The sequence below is a fragment of the Carica papaya genome, chromosome 7 (assembly GCF_054855325.1).
Source record: "Carica papaya isolate Zhongbai chromosome 7, ASM5485532v1, whole genome shotgun sequence".
NCBI classification, from domain to species: Eukaryota; Viridiplantae; Streptophyta; class Magnoliopsida; order Brassicales; family Caricaceae; genus Carica; species Carica papaya.
The window spans coordinates 17,837,492-17,864,855 of record NC_142315.1 but is presented as its reverse complement, the minus strand read 5'-3'; the positions used below and the strand labels follow the sequence as shown (position 1 = coordinate 17,864,855).

General features: G+C 38.2%; 1 protein-coding gene across 5 annotated transcripts; it reads left to right on the top strand.

The window, feature by feature from the left end:
- Positions 1-27,364, top strand: LPXA (bacterial transferase hexapeptide repeat-containing protein). Of its 5 annotated transcripts, none has more exons than XM_088208336.1 (11): positions 1-226; positions 350-429; positions 13,657-13,781; positions 13,908-14,016; positions 14,180-14,278; positions 14,388-14,504; positions 14,584-14,667; positions 14,922-15,026; positions 25,448-25,534; positions 25,650-25,781; positions 26,000-26,368. In XM_088208336.1, the coding sequence occupies exons 1-10, from the start codon at positions 142-144 to the stop codon at positions 25,767-25,769; spliced, it is 1,011 nt and encodes a 336-aa protein (XP_088064462.1). In that variant the 5' UTR covers positions 1-141; the 3' UTR covers positions 25,770-25,781; positions 26,000-26,368. The 5 variants fall into 5 exon arrangements, with proteins under 5 accessions (XP_088064462.1, XP_088064461.1, XP_088064460.1 ...); XM_088208335.1 differs by having other exon boundaries at positions 26,082-26,364; XM_088208334.1 differs by lacking the exon at positions 26,000-26,368 and adding an exon at positions 27,049-27,364 and having other exon boundaries at positions 3-226.

Genomic DNA, 27,364 nt, shown 5'->3' with positions numbered 1-27,364 from the left:
TAGTGCCAAAACCCAAACAGCCCGGGCGGCGAATTTTAGCAAAACCACTGTATTTGTCCATTTCCACGAACCATCATCAACGAGGGGGGAAGCACAACAGAGAAGTCCACTGCCACCTTCCTTCTCATTTCTCTCCTTCCCATGATTTCTCTCTTGAAAGCTCGCAATCCCTTTCGCTGCTCTCTCTTCAATCTTCCCTTTCAACGTTTTTGCTCTGCTCTTACTTGTAGGCCTCTCTTTCGTTCTTGTTCTGTTCACACTTTATTTGTACACGCATACATCATATCCTGATGTACCCACAAATGTGTCTATTTTCGTGGTTAAGAAATGGCTTTGTGCTTTTCGACAGATGTCTCTGTGGGGAAGAAAGAGGCTGCTAGTTTCGTTCATCCTACGGCAGTTATCCACCCAGATGCAGTTATTGGCCAGGTGCTCTCTTGTCAATAGATTAGACGCTGGGTGTTTATTTTACTTAGACTTGACTGCGTGTCATTATATGAGATTGGAAATGTGGTTAAGGTTTATCTGTTTACATGTTGCTTTTGTGTAATGTCTTCATTTCATTAAAACTTTGAAGGCAAATGTTGCTGTGAATTTCAAGTATTATACAGGTGATAGTTACCAACTTTTTCTGGTCTTTGAATATTGAAGGTGCCAATATCTTAATGATTAACAGAACTTGTACCAAATTACTGGCAGAGTTTAGCCTTGCTTTGGTCGTGCTTAATTTATGATTGCAAAGAGTGTTTTCATAGCCCAGAGAACATCTGGAAGTCTGTCTGGAGAGAGAAAGTATCAAAGTATTGTGTCTCTCGGTCTGATTATTGTCTTCCTTATGCCAGTTTCTCCTCTGAGGAGATTCCTGATCATTGAGAGGAAGTCTTTTGAGCTTTCTCTTGATGGTGGCTTTTGGCCAGTCATCCTTGCAGTACTTGAAGTACAGTGGCTTCTATGTTAAAGGGTCATTTTGGATTAGAAGCACCAGGAAGGGAGGAAAAATTTTGTGGGTTGCCCTCATTCCAAACGAGGGTAAGTATTTGACTATTATTGAGCCGGTTGCTGATTCGCACAAGAGGATTTATGTTCCATAGCCTGATGGGTGTTAGACCCTCTTGTTTGCCTTTTGGGGAGTGACCAAGAAAGATCTTAATGTTGTCAAGCTTCATGTCCTTGGCCCAGCTGGACAAGAATGTCGAATGAGTTCCAATATCCATCGGCTAGTTCACATGGGTGAAAGATGGAGGTATCATTTGGTGGCATGAAGCGAGATTAAGAAACCACTGTACCTAGGTGGCTTGGGATTGTGATCTTTGATGGAGATGAATGGGACTTTGCAAGGTAAATGTTCATGGAGATTTATAACAGAGGAAGATGCATTGTGGAGAAAAACAATAGTTGCGAAATATGACATAGATGATAGACGATAACTTACTCGAGAGAGTTTAGGATCACAGAGAAAAAACTGGTGGAAAAAGTGCGGTCTAGGGTGGGAAAATTACCAGGAGTATATAAGGTGGAAGGTTGGTAGTGCAATAGAGTTAGACTATGGGAGGATTAGTGGATGGAAGAAGGTACTCTGAGAGTGTGTTTTCCTCAGATTTATGTAAAGCCTAGCAGAAAGACATCAAGATTTGTGACTCTTTAGTGTAGAACTATAGTGGTGAGATAGAATCACAAGTGCTCGTGTCCAGAAATCTGAATGATTAGGAAATTGGAAAATATGAGGAGTTATTAGGGCATGTTATCTTATATTACGTTGAATGGAAGCATTGATACTCCATGGTGGTGCCTCACATCTAATGGTTCTTTTTAGTTAAATCATTCGACAAGAAGTTATTTAAGCATGAAAATGATGACATATTTTTCCATGTCAGATAGATGTGGAAGACTAGTGCCCCTCCTTGTGTTTCTTCGTTTGCTTGGGAGCTTGTAGGGAATGTTTTTTGACTATTGACAACTTGAGGAAAAGGAGAAAGATACTGATAAATGCTTATTATCTTTGTAAGAGAGCTGAGGAAACTTGTAATTATATTTTGCTTTGGTTCCTTGAAGTTTACAAGTTATAGACCATGGTTTATGGGCTATTTGGCATTAGTTGGGTGATGACAAATTTTGTGAGACGTAAGTTGGATGTGGAAGGGTACTAGCATTCGAAGAAAACAAGTGGATCTATTTTCAATTTCTATCTTATGGGTGGTGTGGAAGGAGGGGAATAAAAGAGTTTTTGATGGGGTTGAAGATGTAAATAGTTTTAATATCCTTAAGAATAGATGGTTTTAAACCCTTAGTTTTTTGTTATGGGGTCATTCTCTTTGTTCTATGGAGGATTTGACAGACTTTGTGAATACATTAATTGACTTGTAAATTTTATACATAGGCGGCATTCCCTTGGCGCCTATATTAATACACTTTTCACACTTTATATTTAAAAAAGAAGAAACATTCATTGGCTAGTTCAATCCTGTAGTTGCATCTGCTCGCCTATCAAGTGAAATGCCCATTTTTGTAGTTTGCAAATGGACATCAAAATGAAAGTCAACCTCTAGGATGGTAAAGCAAGTTTTGTTGATGTGGCTAGTTGATGCGGGAGTGCATAGGGAGGATTATTTTGACTCTCGGAATCTTAGCCAACATATGCAATAAAAAGACTTAACCACCTAGTTTATCCACTTTACTTGAATCTACATCCACCTATATGGTATGCAAAAATAAGATAATAGGGGAAAAAAAAAAAGAAGGAAAGACGCCACAGCTTACCTAAGCAATCCCAACTTCTTGACTTAATAAGACTTCTAAAAGTTTGCTATCTTTAAAGAACTTGAAAAATATTCAAAGAAATTAGTTAAAGCTAATTCTAAAGAAAGAAAAGCTTAATTTTATTAATCTCTGGAAAATTGTGTTTACAACCTATGGACATAAAGCCTTTTTATGGGTTTTTATTGACTAGTTCGAATAGAAGTAGGATAATAACTTCTTACTTGGACTCTTAGACAATAATTAGTTAGAAAACTTAAACTTAAAAACAATAAAATAATTAAACCTTATCTAGATAGGATAATCAAGCAAATAAAATAATTAAAATCATAGAACTCCTCCTTGTAGCTGAATTTGAACTCCCTCTCCGGTTTGAACTTTTACTTGTATTCAACTTTTTCTTTCTTCATTCTTTCTTGATTCTTGAGGAGTCTTTGAATTAGGATTCTTGTTGGAAGTTGTCAAGATTTGGAGTAGGATTCTTCAAGAAGATTTCGGCATGGACACTCCCTTATTGGCCGATTTCATGTTGCTCTTGGAATTCCTTTCCAAGTTAAGTTCTTTTCTCTCCTTCTAACTTGAGTTCTTTTCTCTCTTTCTTGATTATCCTCATTCATTTTGAAGTCTATAATTTCCAGCAAAGATTCTTCCGTGGACAATAAGAATTCTTCTTGCTTTTGGACTTGTGATGGATGTGGGAGACTGGTCTTCTCATGTGCATAGGATTCCTCTTCTTTTCCTCCTTCCTCTCCATAGTTTTTGACTTCGGTAAGGCCAAGGAGTTCTTTGGCTGATGACTTCTTCAAAGGGTCTTCTTAGTCCTTTTCCTTTTCAATTTTAGGTGCTCTCCTTCCTCCTCCAAGTCGGAATCAAGGAGGATAAGCCTCCTCATGCAGCTGGTTTTTTTCTTCTTTGGGCTTTCTCGGCCATGGTGGCTTAGGGATAAGGCCAGGCTTGGCTGAGCCTTGGCTTTCTTCTTGGTCTTTGAAGACTGAAACTGGAATCAAGCCCCTTGGGTCTTCATGGGTTGGACTTGACAAACCAATCTTGGGTTGGATCTTGGAAGTAAGGCCTTTGGGCCTTCGAGTCTTGGGCTTTTGCCACTTGGATCGGCTGCTTTGGTCCATATGGGCCTCACCTGGGACTGTGCACACGGGATGGGCTTTAAAAAGGTCCAATTCACTTGGAATCAAGCCCACAAGCTTGCGGGAATCTTTCCGCGGGTAGGCTTCCTTGTCTGCACAGGAGAAAGACTCGTGGGCATGTGCATGGGCGTGCGCAACATGTGCGCATTCTCTGGTAGCACGCGCAAATGGCCGACTGTGCGCGTGCGTGTTGGTCGTGTCCTGCATGCGGGTTCTCTTATGGGCGGGTCGGTGGGTTCGCGGGTAATTAATTCGCGGGTAAGGGACTTCTCGTGGGTTTCCCACTCAATTTGGGACTCCTCATCTGACATGGATTCGGATCTCTCGGATATCACTTCACTAGTGGCCAGTTTCGAAGAAGGAAATGAGTGTGAAGTGAGTTTGGTAATTTGAACAGGCTCTCTCTTTTGGTTTAGGTGACAGTATTGAGCTTCAAGATCAACCTTGTTGAACCTAGATTATCTTCCTAGGAGAAAGCTGTGTTAGTTGAAATTAAGGGGCCAAATTGAATAGCTAAAATGTGCCAAGAAGAAACCTAACATGAGGGCTTTTGATTGGGTCTCTTCAATGATCTAACCGGTAAGAGAAAGCTAAATCTCCTACTTTGTCTTGTAGGAAATGGAAGATGCTTCAATATTCTTGGTAAATGGACAGAACTTAACCATCAATCTTCATGGTTTTTTCTAGGTGATGTTCGATTTTCGGAGTGTCTATGTTTGTTGGTAGTGGTGCCTTAGATTCAGTAAAGGCCTTCTTCTTCTGATTGCTTCTTGTTTGGAAGAGGGAAAGGGAGTGTTCGTTTGTTGTTCATAATGGTGGATAGGGAGTAGAGAGTGGCTTGTGATGGGCTAGGAGGAGTTTCCTGTGCTCTGTAAATCAGACGAAAGGCAGTGATGGGATGTCTAATGTGTTGGTGATGGTGGATTTCATCCGAGCAAAAGCCTCAAAACGGGTTTTGAATATTTTGCAGGTTCATTGGTACTAAAAGTTAATTTTGAGGATTTAGATCAAACTATATTGGGGGAAAAACTCCAAGGTTTTAGAGTAAAAAAGGGAATGGAGTTGATAGAAACAAGATAATTAGAAGATTGCATAGAATGAAATATGATTGGGGGTGTGGGGCAGGGGAGAGGGAGGAATTGATGTGGAACGCAGGATTAACAGTGCAATAAAAAACCTGCATATAACATTAGTATTCAGAAATCTTAAATCTCTAAATAAACCCTTCTTACTTGATCTACACTCAACTTGTGAATGCAAAATAAGATAACTAAAAATAAAATTGGAATAGAAAAGACGTCATAATTTATCCGATAAGTCGATTCGATTCTTGACTTAACAAGATGGTTGAAGCAATCTCACTTGATTGAACATTCACTCACAATTAGCAATAGCTAAAAGTAAATAATATAAAATTTTATTGATTTGAAAATTGTATTTACAATCAAAAGGTGGTGGTCTCTATATAGGCATTCACCTTACAAATCCAAATAAAACTCAAAAATTAAAATCTTAATGAAACACTCAATTTAACTTTAATGTAGGAAAATATTAAAATAATAATTAAAATAAATAGAAAGAAAATGAAATAATGACTCTTCTCTCTTGTCTAACTTGAAGTCTCCTTGCCAAGCTTGTCTTCTTTAAATTTTTTGGATTTGGACTTTGATTAATTAATTAATTTTGATTGAAGATGAGACCTTCTTGAAGTTTTGTATCTTAAGCCGCATGTAGTTCTTCTTGGCGCAAATCCAAGTCCTACAAGGACTTTTGATCGATTCTTGAGTGGAAGAGTTGGTGGGTGTGAGGACTCCTCTCGGTTAGAGTTCCCACATGGGTGGGATGGATCTTCCCGTCTTGGCTGCATCTCTTACTATTGGTAGGACTCAAATATGGATGTTTCTTGGTCTCTTCTTTCCTATCCGCATGTGATCTTGGAGTTTGATTAGAATTCTTCAAATTTCAAGAAAAAAAGTGCATGAGGAATCGGATTCCTCAAGGGGAGAGAATTCCTGCGCAAGCGGGACTCTATCTTCCTCCCTCCTCTCAGCCTTGCAGATCTAGGATCAATTCCGCACAAGGATGAGCCTTGGCTTTCGTCCTTGGACCACACAATGGAATCTTCCACGCCCACTTGCTTGGGCCGAGCGGTTGGGCCCTTGTTGGGTCCTTTTGAGGCCTGCTCTTGGAATAAGGCCTAAGGGCCATTCCTTCTCTTTCCCCCAAGGCCTTTAGGTCGGTGCTCTTGACCCCTCTTGGGCAGTTCTTGGTTTGGGACGGTGTTGCACACTGTCTTGGGCCGAAATCTTGGGCCTTCTTCCGGATGAACTCGCAGTAGTCCTTGCGGAAGTAAAATGCTTCTTCCCTGCGGGGAAAATCCCCCTCTTGCATGCAACATCATGCGTGTACGCGACGACTCTCTCCATGCATATGCTGCGGGCAATTTTGTGGGAGTTTGCTTGCTTGTGGGCATGCTGCTTCTCGCGGTTAACTTGTGTCTTCAGAGCTTGTCTTGGTCTATCCAGGATCACATCAGGAATGTTATGTTCGCTACTGATGGATGTAGTTATGGGATGTTGTTAATAGTGCGAGCTCGTTAAGAGAGAGCTCAACAATTTCTTGACTGAGAAAAGTACTCAGTCATGACCTGTCCATAAAGACAGTTTGGTCTTTTATTTTTCGAAATTATTGTAACTATTTATAAGTACCCATATTCCTTACCGTAGCCTAACCGCTTGTTCCCTTCTATTACACATAATAGCTTAGTGCTCACGTAAAACAAAGAGAAGCAGTTATTCTGGAAACTATTTTCCATAACAGGATAACTATTTACCTGTTTCTCCCTAATTTTCTCCTATTAATAATACTTCATAAAAATACAACATATAAACACACAAAAATAACACACATAATGCAACACATGCTTCTATCTGATAACCTCATAAACAACATGTAGTACAACACATACCTAATTTCTTTTGATTTTTTCCCTTGTGTTTAACTTCACTTCCCCTCTTGAAACGCAAATTTCTGCCACTGCTATAGTTTCTGGTTCTAGTAATATTGGAATTTCATAATTTTTGTAATTACAGGACGTGCAACCTTCCAGTTTTGAGCAGACAACTTTTTACAAAGATGATCTGGTTCAAATTTTTCATCAGAATTAAAACACAATCCTTGCAGCTGCTGACCATTCAATCTCTGAAGGGATAACCTCTTCACTGCAGTGGCGTGCTGCATTGGAGCATGTCCAAACCTAAAGTGAAGTGGTGGCTACAGTATGCATCCAAGAATAGACGCATGAGAGTGAAACTCTCAAGGAAGCCTCTGATGGTTCTGTTATGAGTTCTTATTTTTTGGCCAGACTCATGGTGGAACCTATCAAATCTGGAAAAATCCAATTTTGTAAAGCACGGCAGAAAAGGATGCTCACACTCTGTACCATGCTGTGGGTGGCATGCTATGTAGTATCGGGCAGAGTGTGCCCGAGTTGGGAATGGAGATAAGGGTAGTAGTGTCACATAAGATATATTGAAGCGGTAAAGAATGGGGATGGATCGTTTTGACTCCCAGAACCTCACTCAACGTAACACTAGAAAGTTTAACCATTTAATTTACTCTCGTTACTTGAAACTACACTCAAAAATATGTAATGTAAATTCAAGGTAATTGGGAAAAATAAACGAAAAAGGAAGGACGTCACAGCTTACCCAACAAGTCAATCATGATTTCTTGATTCAACAATGTTTTTGAAGCTCCTTAACTTGAAAGCGCTTGAAGAACACTAAAAAATTAGCAAAAGCTAATTTCAAGAAGCAAGCAAAAGTTTGAAATTTTATTTATTCTGAAAATTGAAGTTGTGTTTACAACCTAAGAATTGAATCCTTTATGTAGACTTCACTTTTCTAATATGAATAGAAGTAGGATTACATATTACTACTTGAACACTTAAACAAAATTAAATTAGGAAACCTAAACAAAATAATTAAAATAATCTATCCTAATCTAAATCCCAAAATAATAATAAAATAATCCTAAGGGTAAGAATTAACAATAAAATGTTAATTAAATATTAATATAATATATAATAGATAATTGTCTTTCCTTTTACCATATTTTCCATGTGCTTCAATTCTTCATATAGACTTCAATTTGTAGTAGAATTCTCATTGGAAAATTAGCCATAAAAACACATGGGAAAATAGGCAAGGTGGAATCCTTCTCGACATCAAACTTCTTGATCCCGCACACCTCACCCGCGCGGGCAAGGAGCTTGCATGCATGTGTGCATGTGCAGTTGTTCAGCCCACACAAACATACTGTCCCGCGTGTGGGTGAGGGCCTCCTGCGTGGGCAGCTTGCTTTCTCACTCAGGAAAAGGGTCCTGCGGGCATGGATGCTCTCTTCCTGCACATGCGTGTTTTCCCACATGTGAGTAAAGGGACTCACATGCGTGGCTCTTTTTGGACCACGGCTGCCTTGGCCGAGAAGACCTTAAATTCGTCTATTCTCGAGCGAAGAGTTGATATTCTGTCTCTCTTGGCACTTCTTCAAGCCCACGGGTTTTCTCATGGGCCTCAAGCCCATTCTTTTATCTTTTTTTGGATATCCTAGCTTGGTTGGGTCTAGCTTGGACCTTCCTTTTGGCAGCTTTTTGGGCTCCAAGGCTGTCCCCTTCTTGACCCAAACCTGGTCATAAGGTTTGGACCTCGTTGGGTGCTCCTTGGGTTGGCTACTTGGCCCCAAGTGCAAGAGCCTTGAGTTCTTCTCTTTTGGACCGTTGGATTGAGTTTTAAGTCCCTCTAGATGAATTTTAGATCTGGGCTGCTATTGGACTTCTTCTTTGGCAAGGATTCTTGGTCGTATCAAATGTAGGCTCAGCTTGGACTTCCAGGATTGTTTTTGGCCTAGCTGAGATCACATCATCTCCTTATTCTTCAAAATGACTTGTTCTCGAATCTTGTCTTTCTTGAAGTAGAGTCTTTTCTTTGGAATCCTGTAAGATATCATTAGTGGAAACAAAAAAATTAACAAAAAAACACGACTCCTGGCTGCCGGGTTCCTCTCTTTTTCATCTTCCATGATAGAGTACTTAACCCTTGTAGGAACATGAATCTCTTCTTGACTAGGAAGGTCCTCTGTCACATCATTACATGTCTGAGCCATTTCTTCCCTCAATGCCTCTCGCATTACTTCCATTCGTAAAATTGATTGGTATTTTTGCATATCATACCATAATTCGGCGAGTTCTTCGCGAAAAAATATTGTGAAAAGAATCTGCAAGAAAGGTTAGTGGTAAACACTTCCTTGCAATCTCTCGTGTTTGACCTCACAACATCTCAACATTCAAGCTTTCTTTGACAAGTTGAGCCTTGGAATCGAATCTCCTTAATCGGGACTTGAATGTTAGTCTCAAGACACTGGTAAGGAATCTTAAAGAAATGTTGACTTTGAAGCTCAAAATTTAAGGTCACGAATGAAGAATTGTGATGCTTAAAACGCATATGTAATACTGGAAAATTTAGATATGAAGCAAATAGTTTTCGCTCATAGGAGTGAGTTAATCTCCCTTTACTTCATCCAACATAATGAAACAAAGGTTTTCGTGCACACCTGGTAGGTGAGGTATTCTTCCTTTAACACTGAAAAGGTTTTCATCATACTGGTAGACGATTAATCTTCCTTTGTTTTGGTTTGAATGCAACAATAGAATGCCAAATGTCTTATGATGTGTAATTAGGATATTTTTGTATTTTCGAAATTTTTTTTACTATTAGAATAAACAAACAATCACTTGCATTGAATGAATAGAATGAATTTAAGTGAGATACCATACGAATTAGCAACAATTGAATTTGATTGCTCATTTATGCAAAACACAAGATACTAAAGCAGTGAATATAGTGGGTTCACAAGAAGCCTAAGATTTTATACCAAATGACGCGGTAGGAAACGGGGATGGATTGTTTTGACTCCCGGAATCTCACTCAATGTAACACCAGAAAGCTTAACCACCTAATTTACCATCCATACTTAAAACTGCACCCAACAATATGGAATACAAATTCAAGGTAATTGGAAAAAATAAAAGAATAAAGAAGGATGCGATAGCTTACTCGATAAATCAGTTCTGATTCCTTGACTCAACAAGGCTTCTGAAGTTCCATATCTTGAGGACGCGTGGAAAACGCTCAAAAATTAGCAAAAAACTAATTTCAAGAAGCAAATAAAAATTTGAAATTTTATTTATTCTGAAAATTGAAGTTGTGTTTACAACTTAAAAATTGAAACCTTTATATAGAGTTACACTTTTTAATACGAATAGAAGTAGGATATTCATACTTGAACACTTAAACATAATTAGACTAAAAAACTTAGAGAAAATAATTAAAATAATCTATCTTAATATAAATCCCAAAATAATAGTAAAATAATTTTAGGGATAAGAATTAACAATAAATATTAATTAAATAATTCTCATTCCTTTTATCATATTTTCCATATGCTTTAATTCTTCATATAGACTTCAATTTGTAGTAGAATTCTCTTTAGAAAATCAGCCATCAAAAACTCATGGAAAAATAGGCAAGGTGAAATACTTATCGGTATCAAACTTCCTGATCCGGCACACGTCACTTGCGCGGGCAAGGATCTCGCGTGCGTTTGTGCGTTTGCGGCTGTTTAGCCCACACAAACATGCTGTCCTGCGTGTGGTAAGGGCCTCCTGTACACGCAACCTGGTTTCTCAAGCAGGAAAAGGGTCCCGCAGGTGCAAGTGCTCTCTTTTCGCACATGTGTATTTCAGCACATGTGAGTAAAGGGACTCACATGCGCGGCTCCTCTTGGAATGTGGCTGTCTTGGCTTAAAAGGCCTTGAATCCATCTCTTCTCAGGCCAAAGGTTGGGCTTCTGTCTCTCTAGGTAATTCTTCAAGCCCACAGGTTCTCTCGTCGCCCTCAAGCCCATTCTTTTGGCAACTTTTGGTCCTCCAAGGCTGTCCTCTTCTTGCCCCAAGATTGGTCACAAGGTTTGGACCTCTTCGGGTGCTCATTGGGTTGGGTACTTGGGCCCATGTGCAAGAGCCTTGAGTTCTTCTCTTTTGGACACTTGGATTGAGTTTCAAATCTCTCGTTAGAGGAATTTTAGACCTGGGCCACTATTGGACTTTTTCTGGGGCCAGGATTCTTGGCCTTGTCAAAGGTGGGTTTGGCTTGAACTTCTTGAATTGTTATTGGCCTAGCTGGGATTACATCACATATGTTGATGTGGAATCTAGGATTATCAGTGCAATCAAAAACCCCACATATAACATTCGCATTCGGAAATCTTAAATCTCTAAATAATCTCTACCTACTTGACCCTTACTCAAGTTGTGAATGCAAACCAAAATAACTGAGAATAAAATTTGAATAGAAAGAATGCCACAACTTACTTGATAAGTTGATTTGAGTCATTAGCTCAATAAGACGGTCGAAGCAACCTCACTTGATTCAACATTCTCTCACAATTAGCAATAGCTAAAAGCAAATAATCTAAAATTTTATTAATATGAAAATTGTATTTACAATTAAACGGTGGTGACCTTTCTATAAACATCCACCTTACAAATCCAAATAAAACTCAAAAATTAAAATCTCAATGAAGCACTTAATTTAACTTTAGTATATAAAAGTATTAAAATAATAATTAAAATAACTAGAAAGCCAATAAAATAATGACTCCTCTCTTGAATAACTTGAAGTCACCTTGCGGAACTTGTCTTCTTTGAATCTTTTGGATTTGGACTTAGATTAATTAATTAATTTTAATTGAAGATGAGACCTTGAAGTTGTGTATCTTAAGCCGTGTGTAGTTTTTCTTCTTGTCACAAATCCAAGTCCAAAAGGACTTCTGGTCGATTCTTGAGTGGAGGAGTTAGCGAGCGGATGTGAGGATTCCTCTTGGGTTAGAGTTCCTGTGTGGGGGGGATGGATCTTCCGTTCTTGGCTGCGCCTCCTACTCTTGCTAGGACTCAAATATGGATGTTTTTTGGTCTCTTCTTTCTTATCCGCATGTGATCTTGGAGTTTGATTAGAATTCTTCAAGTTTCAAGAAAAGAAGTACACGAGAAATTAGATTCCTTAAGGGGAGAGAATTTCTGCCAAAGCAGGACTTTCTCTTCCTCCCTCCTCTCGGCCTTGCGGGCCTAGAATTAATTCCGTACAAGGCTGAGTCTTGGCTTTGGTCCTTGGGCCTTTCCTGGCTCCTTCTTGGACCGCACAATGGAATCCTTCACGCCCATTTGGTTGTGCCGAGCGGTTGGGCCCTTGTTGGGTCCTTTTGGGGCTTGCTCTTGGAATAGGGTCTAACAGCCATAGCTTTTCTCTCCTAAGGCCTTTAGATCGGTGCTCTTGACCCTTCTTAGACAGTTCTTGTGCTTGGGCTGACGTTGGAGACCTCATTGGGCCGAAATCTTGGGCCTTCTTTCGAACAGAGTCGCGGGAGTCCTTGCAGAAGTAAATTGTTTCTTCCACTCGGGGAAAATCCCCCTCCTGCAGGCGCAGATTCTTCTCAGAGCATGTGTGCACGGGATTCTCCACTCGCAGGCATGTTTATACATGTCACCTCTCTCCGTGCATATGACGCAGGTGAATTTGTGGGAGTTTGCTTGCTTGCAGGCCTGTTGCTTCTTGCTGGTAGCTTGTGTCTTTGGAGCTTGTCGTGGCCTATCCGGCATTATGTCATATGTGTTTAGTAAGAAGAAGGTAGACCAAAAGATTAAGTACTCAGTTAATAGGATGAGTCAAGATGGTTCATGGAAAAGAAAGAGAATAAGTAGTTGTCAATAAAAGTAGTTAGTTGGACTGAATTGGTTGAGTTCGGGATTGACAAGAACAAGATCAAAGAGGTAGTCTCTAGGGCAAACCAATATATTGTTCTAATTTGTGTCTGATAGAGACAGTTAAGGTTCGTAGCATTTGTCGTTTGGAAGTCGAGGTTTTAAGAGTGGGTAGTATTTCCATCGTCTAGGGCTTCGAGTGTAGGGGATATTAATAATACAGGATACTAGGTTTGCAAGTTGGATTAATTTGGTAGGAGTCTTTTCCCTATCAATATTTCTTAACATGAAAGGAAAAGGCAGCTTGTGTTTTACATGCGTGCATGGGCTGGTTAGAAGACCTAGGGATAGGTCTTTCTTATGGAAAGAAGTATCATTGCTCTTCGAGTTTTACATCCTTTCTGGTGCGTAGAGTGAGATTCCAACACATATGTATTCCTGAGAGAAGTTGGGAGGGACCGGAGACACAACATCAGTTGGGGGCTTTAATGATATTCAGGACTATAAATTGAGAGATCTGCCCCTCGCAAATGCATATACATGGTCTCTAGATACTAGTGGAACTTGTTCATCACGATTGACCAATTCATGATCTCTATATGCTGGGAGGATGGTTTTCTGGCTTGTTGCAGGAGGTTTTCCACAATCTGTACTGTATCATTTCCCAGCTTACTTGAAAGCCAATGTGTTAGGTGGGGTACTACACCATGGTGGCTGGATATGTTTATTCTTCTTCATTCATGGGGTTACCACCTTGGCCCCTTGCTATATGTATTCTTTATTTTCCTTCAAAAAAATTTATGATTCCAAATCTGTTGATGGCCTAGGAGCTTATACATTTACATTCATCTGATTGGTGACGATCAACTTGGGACACTACTTTTATGTGTTTTCAATCATTTGCAAATGACTCTTGATGGCCTTTATCTCCTTGGATAGGATGTTTCAATAGGTGCCTTTTGTACCATTGGGTCTTCCGTCAGGCTGGGAAATGGCTGCCATTTATATCCTGCAAGCCATGTTTTTGGGAACACTGAGGTTGGCGACAGGTGCATTTTGATGACGTAAGCCTTACATTTTAAATTTATCTCCATTTGTTTTCTTTCCTTTTAGGTTTTGTCACGTAAATTGTTTAAATTTTTATTATTAATGTACATTCAAAGTATTTCTGCTTAAATTTTGTCAGGCAGTGGTGCTGTGGTTGGTGATGATCTTCCTGGCTTTACTATCATAGGATGTAATAACATTATTGGGCATCATGCTGTGGTTGGTGTTAAATGCCAAGATATGAAATACAAGGTTGAATTTCTACCTCTTTTGATCTTTAGTTCACTTGCTTTAGCATCTTATTGGTAAATTATATGGAAATCATGGTTTCGTGATCCGTTCATGCATTGTAGTGGTTTACAATATTCAGCATGTTCAATATATGTCTAGATGCCAATCAAATATTTCCTTTTAGTCAGGGGATGGGTGTTTCCTTCATATTGGCAACAATAATGAAATCAGAGAGCATACTTCAATCCACCGATCTTCAAAGTCCAATGACAACACGGTGAGGGTTGGTGTTGTTCTTTCTCTCTCCACATTCTTTCTGCCTTCCATTTACAAAGTCAGAAAATGTGAAGTTATATTTTCTTTACATACTCTAAGACGATCTACATAATTAGGTCATTGGTAACAACAATCTAATAATGGGCTCTTGTCATATTGCTCATGACTGTAAGATTGGAAACAATAACATATTTGCCAACAATACTCTTCTAGCAGGTCATGTCATTGTAGAAGTAAGTCCTTATTTTTCATGTGATTTTATAAAGATAACATTGTTCTGTTCATGTCTATCTCATTATTCGTAAGATGTAGGACTATACACACACCGCAGGAGGCATCGCTGTGCATCAATTTTGCCATGTTGGCTCATTTTCTTTCATTGGAGGAGGTTCTGTGGTATGGACCTTTCATCTGTGGGGCTCTAACTTCTATTATATGCTTCATTTAATGTAGAAGTTTACCTTTCCATTAGCATGTAACTTAGATATATGTGGTGGCCACTGCAATCTGACAAGAAAAATAATGTCAAATGCAAGAAATGTTAATTATAACAATGTTATGTGAAACATCGTTATTATCAATGACTGAAGTACCCTGAAATTATAATGGATCATTTGTACCCTTAATATGCTTTTATTATCTACCTGTAGGTTTCACAAGATGTCCCAAGGTACATGATGGTGGCTGGGGAAAGAGCTGAGCTCCGTGGTCTGAATCTTGAGGGTCTTCGGCGAAATGGATTTTCAATCACTGAGGTTGGTGGTAATTACTTTTTGTTGTGATTGCTCCGTATGCAGCTATATACCTAAACCTTTATAAAGTGAATATTTTCTAGTCTGTCATTGCTTAATCATTTACGTTCTTATAGTTTCTAAACATGAATGCTAGAATGAAAAATTTCTTGAAAATCCGATTTAGGTAAAATTATGGTGTTAATTGAGTAGGTAAGTGAAATATTTCCTTGAACTTAATTGAAATCTTAGATACTTTTTTGAAGAAAATAAAATATTAGGTCCTTAATTATATATAGTTTCCGGAGAATAGGCCTTTGAGAAGCATTTAGCCTTTGAGAATTGCTGTGCAGCAGGAAATGGTCCTAAGGTGATTAGCATAACATACTGTATGAGAAAAAGCTTCCCTGTATCATATTGATTGGTGTTTCTCTACTTATGATTGGGTGCAAAGGCCGACAAAGGGGAGGTGGGGGGAGCACAATCCACCCTCATTGAAAAGGAATTTTTTTAAAAATATAAGAAAAATATTATTATGCACAAAAATATCAAGGGGATACTGCTTATATATAAAGTATAGTTACAAATCAATCAAGTGGTTCATGACAATTTCAAAATCATCCCAATCTTTAATGTTATGACCTAACAAAATAAAGTCAAAAATGTGAATTTATTCTTCTTTAATGTTTGTAAAATTAGTCTCAATATCCTCAAAAGTTCTTGCGTTTTTTTCCTTCTACACAACCCAAAAAATAGTTAGTGGAATAAGGAACAAATGTCTTTTCTTTTTACAAAAGCCCGCCCAAAACCATAGCTCTCTATTCACATTATCAGCCATCATCCAATTTAATTCCAGCAAACCCAAAACGACAGTTCCGATGTTGTAAGTTGTCAGACACATCAAAAGTAAGTGGTTGCACGTCTCCACATCAGATTTGCAAAGGTAGCATATGTTAACCAGGGTGTTACCTCTCCTTTTATGCATATCAATAGTAAAAATGCATTCCTTAATATCTTCCCAAGTAAAAAATGCCATTCTAGGAGGGACACTAGTCTTCCAAATCTGCTTGAAGGGTGCTGTAATGGTATCACTTTTATCACTTATGCAAAGAAATTTGTATATCGATTTCACAGAGAAACCATTCTTTTCATCAGGTTTCCATACTCTTTTATCGCTAACATCATTCAGTTTCATGCTGTCCAAGCACAAAAGCAGATTGGAGTAGTCACTGATTTTCCAATCCTGTAAGTTTCTTTTACTTTCACATTCCAGGCCCTTCTCCCACTGTCTCATACATGTCCTTCACTCTCGCCTCCATGTCACTAGCAATATCAAAAATTCTGGTAAAGCACTCTTTAAGCTTAAAATTTTCCAGCCATTCATCTTCTCAAAAACTAATATCCTTACCATTTCCTAACTGCTACCCAACACAGCCCTTGAAGGAACAGCTGCCATCTCTAATTTTCTTCTAAAGGCTCATCCCATGCGGTTTGAATCTACCCCTCCTACCACTCTCCTTTTCCCAATCGCCCCATCTCACCTGCACAACCTTCCTCCACAGCCTCCCCTCTTCCACAAGAGATCTCCATAATCATATCGCATGAAGAACATGGTTTTAGCTCCCTAATAGACCTTAATCCAAGACCCCCCTTCCTAGTCGATTTCTTCACCTCCTCCCACCTTAGCAAATGGTATTTTCTATTCCCCTCTTCATCACCCTATAGGAATCTACATTGAACGTTTTCAAGTTTCTTCGCAGTGTTAACTGGAATGGTTAAAATAGAGAGGTAGTATATACGTAAATTTGCCAATGTGCTTTTAATCAAAGTAAGTCTGTCCTCATTGAAAAAGAATAGAATAGAAAATTGCCTTCCCTTCTCTTAAAATAAAAAATAGCTTCCTTTACATATAGCCGCACTCCTGAATTTTTATGTCTAAAATAAAAAAAAATATATTAAATAAAATAAAAAATTGAGTCTGATTCTAATTCTTCATATTTTATAAAGTCGTAAAAGAATTTATTAACATTACAATTTTATACATAAAGAAATGAGTAAAATTTTAGATAACATAAGGTGTAATTATAATTCACTAAATAAATCAGAAAATAAATAAAAAATAAAATATGCGATATTTGCATAGTAAGTAAAGGTATAAATTTTTTGGGGTTACCATATAGTGGTGGCTTCACCCACAAAGCCTCATTCTATTTTATCATCAATCTTTTATTTCGCTGCCTCTTTATTGTAACGGGTTAAGAATATGTTTTCGACCATTGAAGCGAAAGGAATAGCGAATCCTAAGGTCATCATAGATTACACACTTATCTTTTTGCAATGGTTGCCCAAGTAGTATATGACTAGCATGCATGAGCACAAGATCACAAAGAATTTCGTCAGTGTATCGCCTGATAGTAAAAGAAACCAATTACTGTTTGGATACCTCCACCTCTCTACATTCATGTGGCAATTATAACTTGTGGGGATGAGGATGTGTTGTGCATGTCAAACCCAATTTGTCAACTAATATAGGACTAACCGCATTAGTTCTATTACCTTCGCCAATCGGTAGTTTACACAATTTCCCATTCACAAACAACGAGTATGGAAGATGTCTTTCCTTTTTCCCTTTGATTGGATTTTCTTTCCTTAAATCATCACATGAATGGGCCTCCTCCACTTAGATTCAGCTTTTGGTACTTGATGAATTAGGAGTTTATTGCTTCGCTTATTGCTGAGATCTTTTATCTTTTTTTTGAGAGAAAAGTATGAAGTGTATTGATGTAGCCGTCAAGGGGATGCGCCCATGTACAAAATGTGAAGTATACAGATTAGTAATAATATCTACAATGGCACCAAAATCATCCAAACTATCAAAGTTGTGCCCTAAAATAATAGAACTAAAGAGGTGTAACCATTTATCTTTGATGTTGACAAAATTCATTTCAATACCCTCAAAAACTCTATTGTTTCTTTCTTTCCATACAACCCAGAAAATTGTTAACGGTATTAGACTGTAATGTTTGTTTAATGCAGCAATACTCTCCCGAGCAAGAACCTTGGCCTTCACAGAACCAGCAATAACCACCCATTGAATCCCCATGAGGTTGTAGATATCGTTTCAGAGTCCATAGGTAATAGGACACTACACTAATAGGTGTCTACATGTTTCTGAACTAACTTTGCATATTGTACATCTGTTGGCCAAGTGGAAACCTCTCTTCATTAGATTGTCTAAAGTCAAAATGCATTCTTTGTTTCCCAAGCGAAGAAAAAAATTCTGTGTGGTGCTGGGGTCTTCCAAATCATTTTATAGGGGAATAAAGTTTGATTTCCCGCAGAGAAATCCTCCAGATGCTTATACAAAGAAGTGACAGAAAAAATACCTTTTTTGTTGAGTTTCCAGTTGAGTCTATCATCTCTGTTGCTCAAATGAATGGTCCTAAGAATCTGATTTAATTCCATGTATTTCTCTAATTCCCAGTTTTGTAAATTACGATTAACCACCACATACCCGGTAAAGGATAGATTCCCTTCAAATTGGCTCTCAACCAGTAGATATTTATCTCTTGCAATAGCATAGATGCTGGGAAAACGGGTTTGGAATTTGGTATTTCTAAACCATACATCTTGCCAGAACCAGATTTTGTTTCCTCTGCCAATGACCCAAGTAGAGCAGTTCTCAATGATGTGGCTGTATGTTTTTTTTTTTTGAAAGCAAAAGTTAATGATGTGGCTGTATTGCATGAAGTTTTTCCATAGACTCATTTCAAAAGGGCTGTTTTCTAATTTAGTCATGTCATGTAAGCCGTTACTGCACCACTTACACTCAATAATGTTTTTCCAAAGGCTGTCTTTGTCGTTCCAGAATTTCCAGGCGAACCCATTCGCCGTGAAAAGCTTTCTTAAGAGCTAGGAGAGATCTGAGGCCTAGTCCACCCATCTTTTTAGGCTGTTTAATTTCATCCCAATTTACCAGATGATATTTATGACTATTATCAGTATCACCCCAAAGAAAACGCTTTTCAATAGCTTCTAGTTCTTTTACCTCATTGACCGGAATTTTGAGCATTGTGGGATAGTAGATGGGAAGATTGGAGAGAGTGCTTTGAATGAGAGAGTCAGCTTTGCCAGTTGGTCAATTTGTCATGGAAGATGTCAATGATTGGCTCCCAACAGTTGCTGTTTTTATTCTTGGTTCCGAGGGGTATACCCAAGTTTTTAATAGGCAGGTTAGTAGCTTTGCATCATAACACTGAGGCATACAATGGCACTAGACAATTGTGACCAAATTCCGCAAGTTCAGATTTATCATAGTCAATCTTCAAGCCGGAGACAGCTTGAAAGCAGAGAAGGATAAATCTCATATTTAAACAGAGCTGATGTCAGGTTGACAAAAGAATAGTGTCATCAGCAAAGAAGAGGTTCAAAATTTCAATTTGTTTGTTATTATTGCCAATGGTAATGCCCTTTAACAACGGCAAGTCTCTAGCTCTTTCAACCAATTTATTTAGAGCTTCCATGACAATAATAAAGATAAGAGGGAGGAGGGGGTCATCTTGTCTCAAACGCCTAGAAGCATTAAAGAAAGCGGATGGACCACCATTGATTAAAACTACAAAGCTGTTCTTGGAGATGCAAGTGCGAATCCAACCCCTCCATTTTTTACCAAAACCCCGTCTGTCAAGCATGTAATCAATTAATTTCCAAGATAAACGGTCAAATGTTTTTTCCATATCAAGTTTACAAAGAATGCCTTGGCTTTTTATTTTTTCCTGAAAACCTCGTCCACAATTTAGTATGGCATTGGCGATATGCCTCCCGTGAACAAAAGCTTGTTGATTCTCTCCAATTATTGAGCTAAGAACTTTGATAAGAGATTAACCAGCCTTTGGAAAGAATTTTTTAGATGCTCCCAATAAGGCTGATTGGTCTAAATTCATTGACTTACTTGACATTCTTATTCTTGGGGACTAAAACCAGAAAGGTGGAGTTGAGTGATTTCACGAAGGAGTTTTTGTGGAAATCATTGAAGAAGTCGATAATGTCCTGTTTCACCACATCCCAGAATTCTCGGAAGAATTTAAGGTTGAAGCCATCGGGTCCAGGGGCCTTATCGCCATCACAAGCATGGAGGCCTTCAAATATCTCTTCCTCACTGAATTCTGCCTCCATCTATGCATTAGAAATGTCATCAATTATGGAAAATTGCAGCATATCCAGCTTAGGTCTGAGCAAAAATCTTTGGTGTATAAGTTCTGGAAGTTTTAGCAGTGTCTCTCATGGCTGCATTCCACTCAAATCTGCTATTGTACATAATGAGCTCTTACACGTAGTTGTTGCTTCTTCTACGGTTATTGGCCAAGCAGTGGAAGTATTTTGTATTTTTGTCCCCATCTTTGATCCACTTCTCTCTAGCTTTTTGCTTTCAGGAAATGGCTTCCATGTTAAATTTCTTTGCCAAATTGATCTTTAACAGTTTCCTTTTCTCCTTGTCTTCATTAGAAAGTCCCGCATTCCCTTCAGCCTTGTCCATTCGTTCAAGTTCTGTCATGATGCCTATAATTTCAAGCTTCTGAGTCCTGCTAGCACTTGTGGCCCATTTTTTGAGTTCCTCCTTTAGACATTTAAGTTTCTTGGCTAACTTGAAATTGGCAGTGCCCTTGCCCCCAGTGCTGGACCAAACTTTTTCAACAAGAGCACAAAAACCATCAGTCTTGAGCCATCTATTATCAAGTCTAAAGGGAGTAGGTCCCCATTGGATACCTTCATGGCCTAGGCAGATAGGAAAGTGGTTAGATAAGGGTCTAGGGAGTACCTTTTGAGAGAGTCGGAATGCAGGATAGAATATCTGCCGAGATAAGGAATTGATCAATTCTGGAGAATGAAGAGTTTTCCCTTTGGTTGCTCCATATCCATAGACCCCCACTAAGGGAAAGATCGGCTAAATCCAGGCTCTCAATTTTCTCTTGGAATTCATTAGCACATGAAGCAGAGAAGTGCTCGCCTGACCTCTCACTACACCTTAGGACCATATTGAAATCCCCACCGATAATCCTTTGTTACCCCATTTGGTTAGACATGAAGATATCTCATTCCACAAAAGTTTGCACTCTGTCTCATTACTCATGCAGTAGACACCAGAAAAAAACCAATCTTTCCCAGAAATAATATTAGAAAATAGACAAGAGAGTGTTGTCTCACCAGTGAGATGATCTCTGACTTCACCAATGTCCTTTTTCCACATGATTAGGATGCTCCCTGTTGGGCCCTTGGACGATAAACAAAGCCACTCCACATCATCTACATTTTAAAGGCTTCTGATAGTTTTATCAGTGATCGACTCCATTTTTGTTTCTTGGAAGCAAACAATGGTTGGCTTCCATCTGTGAAAACAACCTTTCAAGACATTTCTTTTCCTTTAGTCATTTAGACTCCTAATATTTCAGGAGATAATTTTTGGAATTATAAATCCGATGAAGACCCCTCCCTGACATTACTCTTCTTCTGCGTTCGCTCATAATTTACAGGACATTCCAGGCATTTCAATTCTCTGCTTCCTCCATCTGGTTGTTTCTGTTTCGGCCGAGAAGACTTCTCGGGGCTAGTCTTTCTGTCTGCTCTTCTGTGCTTCAATTCCGCAAACCTCGCCATGGTTTGGGCCTCATAATCATTATAGGTCAGACCAAGCAATTTGGTAATGCAACTGATATTTTGCAAGACCCAATCAGTGTAAAGTTGCCTGTCAATGGCGGGAATGCTTGGCTGACACGAGAAACAACAGGTACTTCTCAAGATCATTCTGTATTAAGGCCATCTCTCTGCTCATACTTTGATTAATGGAGTGAAACTTTCTTCTAACAAATCTGAACTAAAGGTCGAAATAGGTGGGGTAGTTTCAACCTACCTTGTCTCGCTGCACACAATAGTTTTCTCTGTTTGCTCTTCTCTGCTAGGGCTTCCCTGGATGTTGAGAATGGGAGTGTCAGTGGGTGCGGCATTTCTTTTATCTTTTGCCTCAGTTGGGTTGGGTAAATTCGAGCGGGTCAGACACTTCTTTTCGGATCTCCACATCCGGTGGACTTTGGAGCTCTTAATCTTTAGCATCTTGAACTTTTCGGCTTCCTTGTTAGGCGCAATGTGTTCCACCCATTTTCCTTTCTCTTTCCAGCTGTATTTGGGCCTGATTTGCTGGCCTATTGGCGTAAGGGTAGCCTGCTTTTTCTGGGCCCAATCTGGGATGGTGGAACTCTTCATTTTGTTTCTTGTTCAGCTGTCTCTGTTTCCTATTAGATTGACTGACTTCTGATGGCGGACGGGGCAGGTTGAATAGGCTTTTGGGATTTAAAATTTAAATTTTTCTTCTTTGAATTGGGTGGCATCGCCTTAAACCATTTGGGTGAGTTGCAGCCTGAAATCACAGCTTAAGCAAAGATTTGCCACCAACAGCTTCAATTGTCACTCAGAATCCACGGTTACATTGGGGCAGCATGAAGCATTTGATAGTGTTGAGTTTCGACTTGTTTTACATCATTTTCCCTCTGAGTGTACCCCAAGGGTGGCGAATCCGTTGTGTTTAGAAAGGACGAATCCTTTACGAGGGGTGCAGCTTCTTTAAAAGGGTTAACCAGGGGCACCTTAGCCAATTCGAAGGTGGCTCTCATCAAATGCCAACATCCTCCGGCAGCCTCGCCCTCAGGGATGAATATTCTGTTAAACAATTTATTCTTTTCTTCGGTCAACACAAGGAATCGTCCCCTTCGATTCCATCCGAACCTAGGTGTCGCCCCCTTTGAGCTAGTAGAAGTCATTTAAGGCGTCGATTAGCCATTTAACTTCGTGTTCGTATAAAGAAATGGACGCACGCCAGCCTCATCCATTCTCTCTTAATGTTAAGCTATCAAACTTTTTTCTTATGTTTACCACATCGAAAGAGTTTCTGCCAATGAGCACATGTTTTCTGCTTGATGTGAGAAGCATCTCCAAGTGTAGAGTATGAGGTCGGCCCGCTTGCCTCAATTAATCTGCTGCTATTCAGTAGGGTAGGGGTTTAAGAGACAGTATTCAACGGAAAGGAAGGGAGGGAATGTTCGAGTGAGAGGTGTTTACTAGAGAGAGAGAGAGAGGAACTTTTCTCGACGGGAGATCTTCTATCGGTAAACCTCCTTTGAAACTCTTCCATCAAGAGTTTCATATCAATTTGTTTACTAGATGAGGACATTAAGGGAAACCTACAAGAAAGGTTAGTAAAGAAAATAAAACTCTCTCATGTGTTTCACTCTTCACTTACAAGCCTTTTCTCCTCAATATCTTCTTCCCTCAAGTTGAATACCAGAACTGAATCTTTTTGAATCAAGGTAATCAAGTTTTGTTTTAGAACACTTCAAAAAAATTTTAGAGAAAGAAAATTGTAACACAATTCTAAATGCGATAGAATCTAAACACACGGATGAAAAAGATGTATGTTTATGTATGATGCTAAGTAATTAGGATGCTATTAGTTAGTGATGTAATGGAACCAAAACACAATGAAAGAATGAAACTTAAAGTATAGAAAAAGACGCTATGGATATAGTATTTTTTTGTTTTTGTTTTTGCTTTCTTTTTGTAAGATGAGTATAAATAAAAGGATGGATGTAAAGTATGCAAGATATGATAACTGAATGAAGGATAACAACTAAGCCAATAAAAAATGTAAGATAAAATCTATTTAAAGGCTAAACTCTAATACCAAATGATGCGGAACTCAGGATCAACCAATGTGATAAAAAATTCTACACATACAATTTAATATGTAAAACTAATCCTTAAACAAACTCGTCTTATTTAACATGCAATCAACTTGTGATTTAGAATTACAATAACTGGAAAAACTTATAAGAATTAATAAAACGCTACAAGAATTACTCTGATAAGTAAAATCAAATTTTCACTTAACAAGTAGGTTGAAGAAACATCTCAAAGAGCACTCAAAAAGTTGAAAGTATAAACTTGAAAGCTTTAAATTTTATCGATCATAAATTTGGATTATTACAACGTAAAGTGTGTGCTCTTTTTATAGTAATAGAGCTTAGAACTATAATAGGCATAGAAAACCAAATTCTAGTAGTATTAATCTTAAATAAAAAAAATAAATTACAGACTAATAAATTAAGATACATTAAAACTCGTCTCTCTTGAATGGTCTCTTTAATCATTAAGGAATGTGGTCGATTGTAGCTTGCCTTGTTTTTATTGGATTTGACCTCCTTTAATTGATAATTTCAGTGTAAAAGTTGAATTGAAGACGGATAAAATTCCAGCCATGTTTGATGAGACAAAATACTCATTTTCCTTGTGGGAATCAGCCAAGAGTGGAAATCATTGTCCCTTTGAGATTTCACTTGTCAACTATGATTATAATATTTTTTAATATGCTTTTATGGAGACATTCGACTTTAAGACTTTTTACAAGTTGAAGTCGGATTGAGTGAATTCCCGTAAATCCTACTTGAATTAGGATTCATGAATTCCAAAAATGACTTGAAATTGAACTCCACATCTTGATGAAGAGAATGTGTGGCAATGATTGTCTCAAAGCAGGCGGCTTGGATAATGTGGCATCCCGATCAGATTTTAAGGGATAAAATCTTTTAATTTCATGTGTAAAATATGCTCCAAACACACATAGGACTCTTCCAAGGTGAGTGATTAACTTCCATTTGTCAAAGGAATGTGAAATCTTGAGAGTCCAAGGGATTAAGGACTTCTTTTGATAGCCAATTGTGTGTAATCCTTTTAGGATATTTGTTGGCCAACTTCTTATGCTTATAGGACTCTGTTTTCGATAAATTAACATGGGTTTTATCCGCTTTATAATTCTATCTGATCTGTCCATGATAAGAAGAGTGAATGGCAAGGAGATTACTTGGCCAAGAGTCCAAGATTTTGATGACTCTTGATAGCAATCATGTGGATAATTGCTTGGCCAAGTACCCTTAAGATTTAAGATACCTTCTGCCTCGAGTTTAATGAGTTGTACATGGATGAAACATTTGTGGATAAGTGTAATCAGGTTCCCATAATTGTAGGAATTGAAATACTCGAGAGTCCACTAACTTGAGGACTCTTTAGTTTTACTTAATTGGACCAAGTCATGAAGATCTTTAAATATATGGATCTTGTAGTGACTTCCATGCTTCATGAGGCCCCTTGAATGATTCATGTCGCCTTGGTTCACATCACACCTGATTTGATTACCCTCTTGTCTTTTGCTGGTAGCATCCACCAGGGTCTCAAGTGTAGCACGAAGTTATTAAATTAGTGAGTTTCTGCATCTTCCAACAGCATGCTAGTTTATGTAAATTTGATAAAAGGATATAGTTGTCTACATCCATGTAATTTATCTGCTTGTTTTTATTGCATTAGGTTCTTGACCTGTGTATTTCTCTTTGTGCGAGGATTAGATTAGGAGTCTAAGAACAGCCTACAGAAAGGTATTTATGCATGCTGATACAAATACTTTAGGTCTTGAAGAACGGCTTGCTGAAGTGGTATTACATCATTCATGAGTTCCTCTCTTTCTCCGTCAATCACTCACATAGACACACAAACACAAAGAAACTCATGCATTGCTATTCATGAAGTGAGCTGAATGAGATTTTGTAGGAGGATGATGAAGAGCTTGGTCATATTCCTGCTGTATGTTCCATGGTCAAGTCAATTCGTGATTCCTTCACAAATAATCGCCGTGGAATATGCAAGTTGAGTCGTTGGAGCGACTCTTGAATGCATGCTATTGTAAGTTTCTGCATTTGTTTGAAATTGAAGTACTCATCTTCTTTCATTATCTCTGTGTTTTGATGTTCTAAGTGCTCTAAATGGCATCTAGACTAAATGGGATCTAGTATTCTGGGAATTCAATAATTTCTATTGAATTGGATGTTTTAAATTAATAGTTTCAGACCATGTTTTCTGCAGATTCTGATTTACAATAATTATTTTTCTGGCCAATGTAGATGTGTGTAGGATGAGAATCATTTCAGGGTCGACTGTATTGTAGATGTTTTACATTCTAATTAGCAAAAGCAAATTTATTAGGATATAAGGTAGTGGCGAAAAGAAGACAGCTCTACTGTGTGATGCTGAAAGCAAAAACATTATGCAAGGTTACTATGGAAGCTAATACCAGTTCCTTTGCAGATGCCATGTTTGTCTAGTTTACTTTCCTGTTAAATTTAGTATGAAAAATCTTGTTGGGAAATTATACTTTCCCTTCGTTTACTGGGTTGGGTTTGTTAATTTAATTTGGTTGAGAAGGTGTCTTCTTTTTGAAATTTCTTGATTTCTGAATCATCAATATGTACCAATTTTTCCACTGTAAAATATATATTTATAAACTTCTCATTTAATGAATTGCTTAATGCAGTTCTCATTGGGAAAATGAAAGAAAGATACACATAGGTGATATTCTTGTTGACTTGATTAGAAAAGAGCAAAGCTTCAGAAGTTGGTGTATAAACTGGAAATTACCAATCAAATTTTTGAGATTCCAATTTATTAAGATAATGATGTTGTCTACATGGGAAAGATTGGAAGAAAGTAAACTGCCCTTTGTTTGTTGATGATCATATTCTGCCACTTATCCCGGGGAGTCAAAATTATAATTTTCCTAAATCTGATGCTGAAAATAATTAAAATGGAAACAGAGGTAATAATTGGTTTGTCACAACAAACATCTTTTTTTATGATCTTGAAAGATTCTGTTTTAACAAGTGACAACACAAGAAATCTGCTTTCTCTCTGAGTTTGATCCTTTTCATGCCTTTCAAAGTCTTTTATTTCCAAAACAAGCCAATAATGTAGACATTAGGTGCTTTCTCATGTGTAGGGATCCAATCTTTTTTTGACATAAACATGCGTAGGGATCCAATAATCTAAACATTTGTGCTCTTTTCGTTCTTAATTCAATTGGTGACTCTTTCTCTCTCTATCTAGTGGAACAGATTCTTTCCCTATTGCTCACAAACTTTCTCCCTTCTCTTCTTTTTTCTTTTGTGCTGAGCAGCTATGATGTGAAAGTACACCTCTCTCCGGAATAGCCTTCTCACTGGCCTTCTGTTTGTATTACTACTACAAGTAAGAATTGTCCTCTCCCCCCTTCCCCCCCCACCCAATCATATAAATTAATGGCAAGAATGTTATATCTTTGTCTATTCTTGTGAAAAACTGGTTTTAAATTATCGGAGAAAGAAGTGCTTCTACATTAGACGCTCAGGTACCTTGTACTTGTAGAACTGGATTGTGACTTCTGATGTTATCTTACTGTAATGGATTTGTAAATGTGATGAAAGATATATTCGGTGGCTCTCCTTTCATTTCAA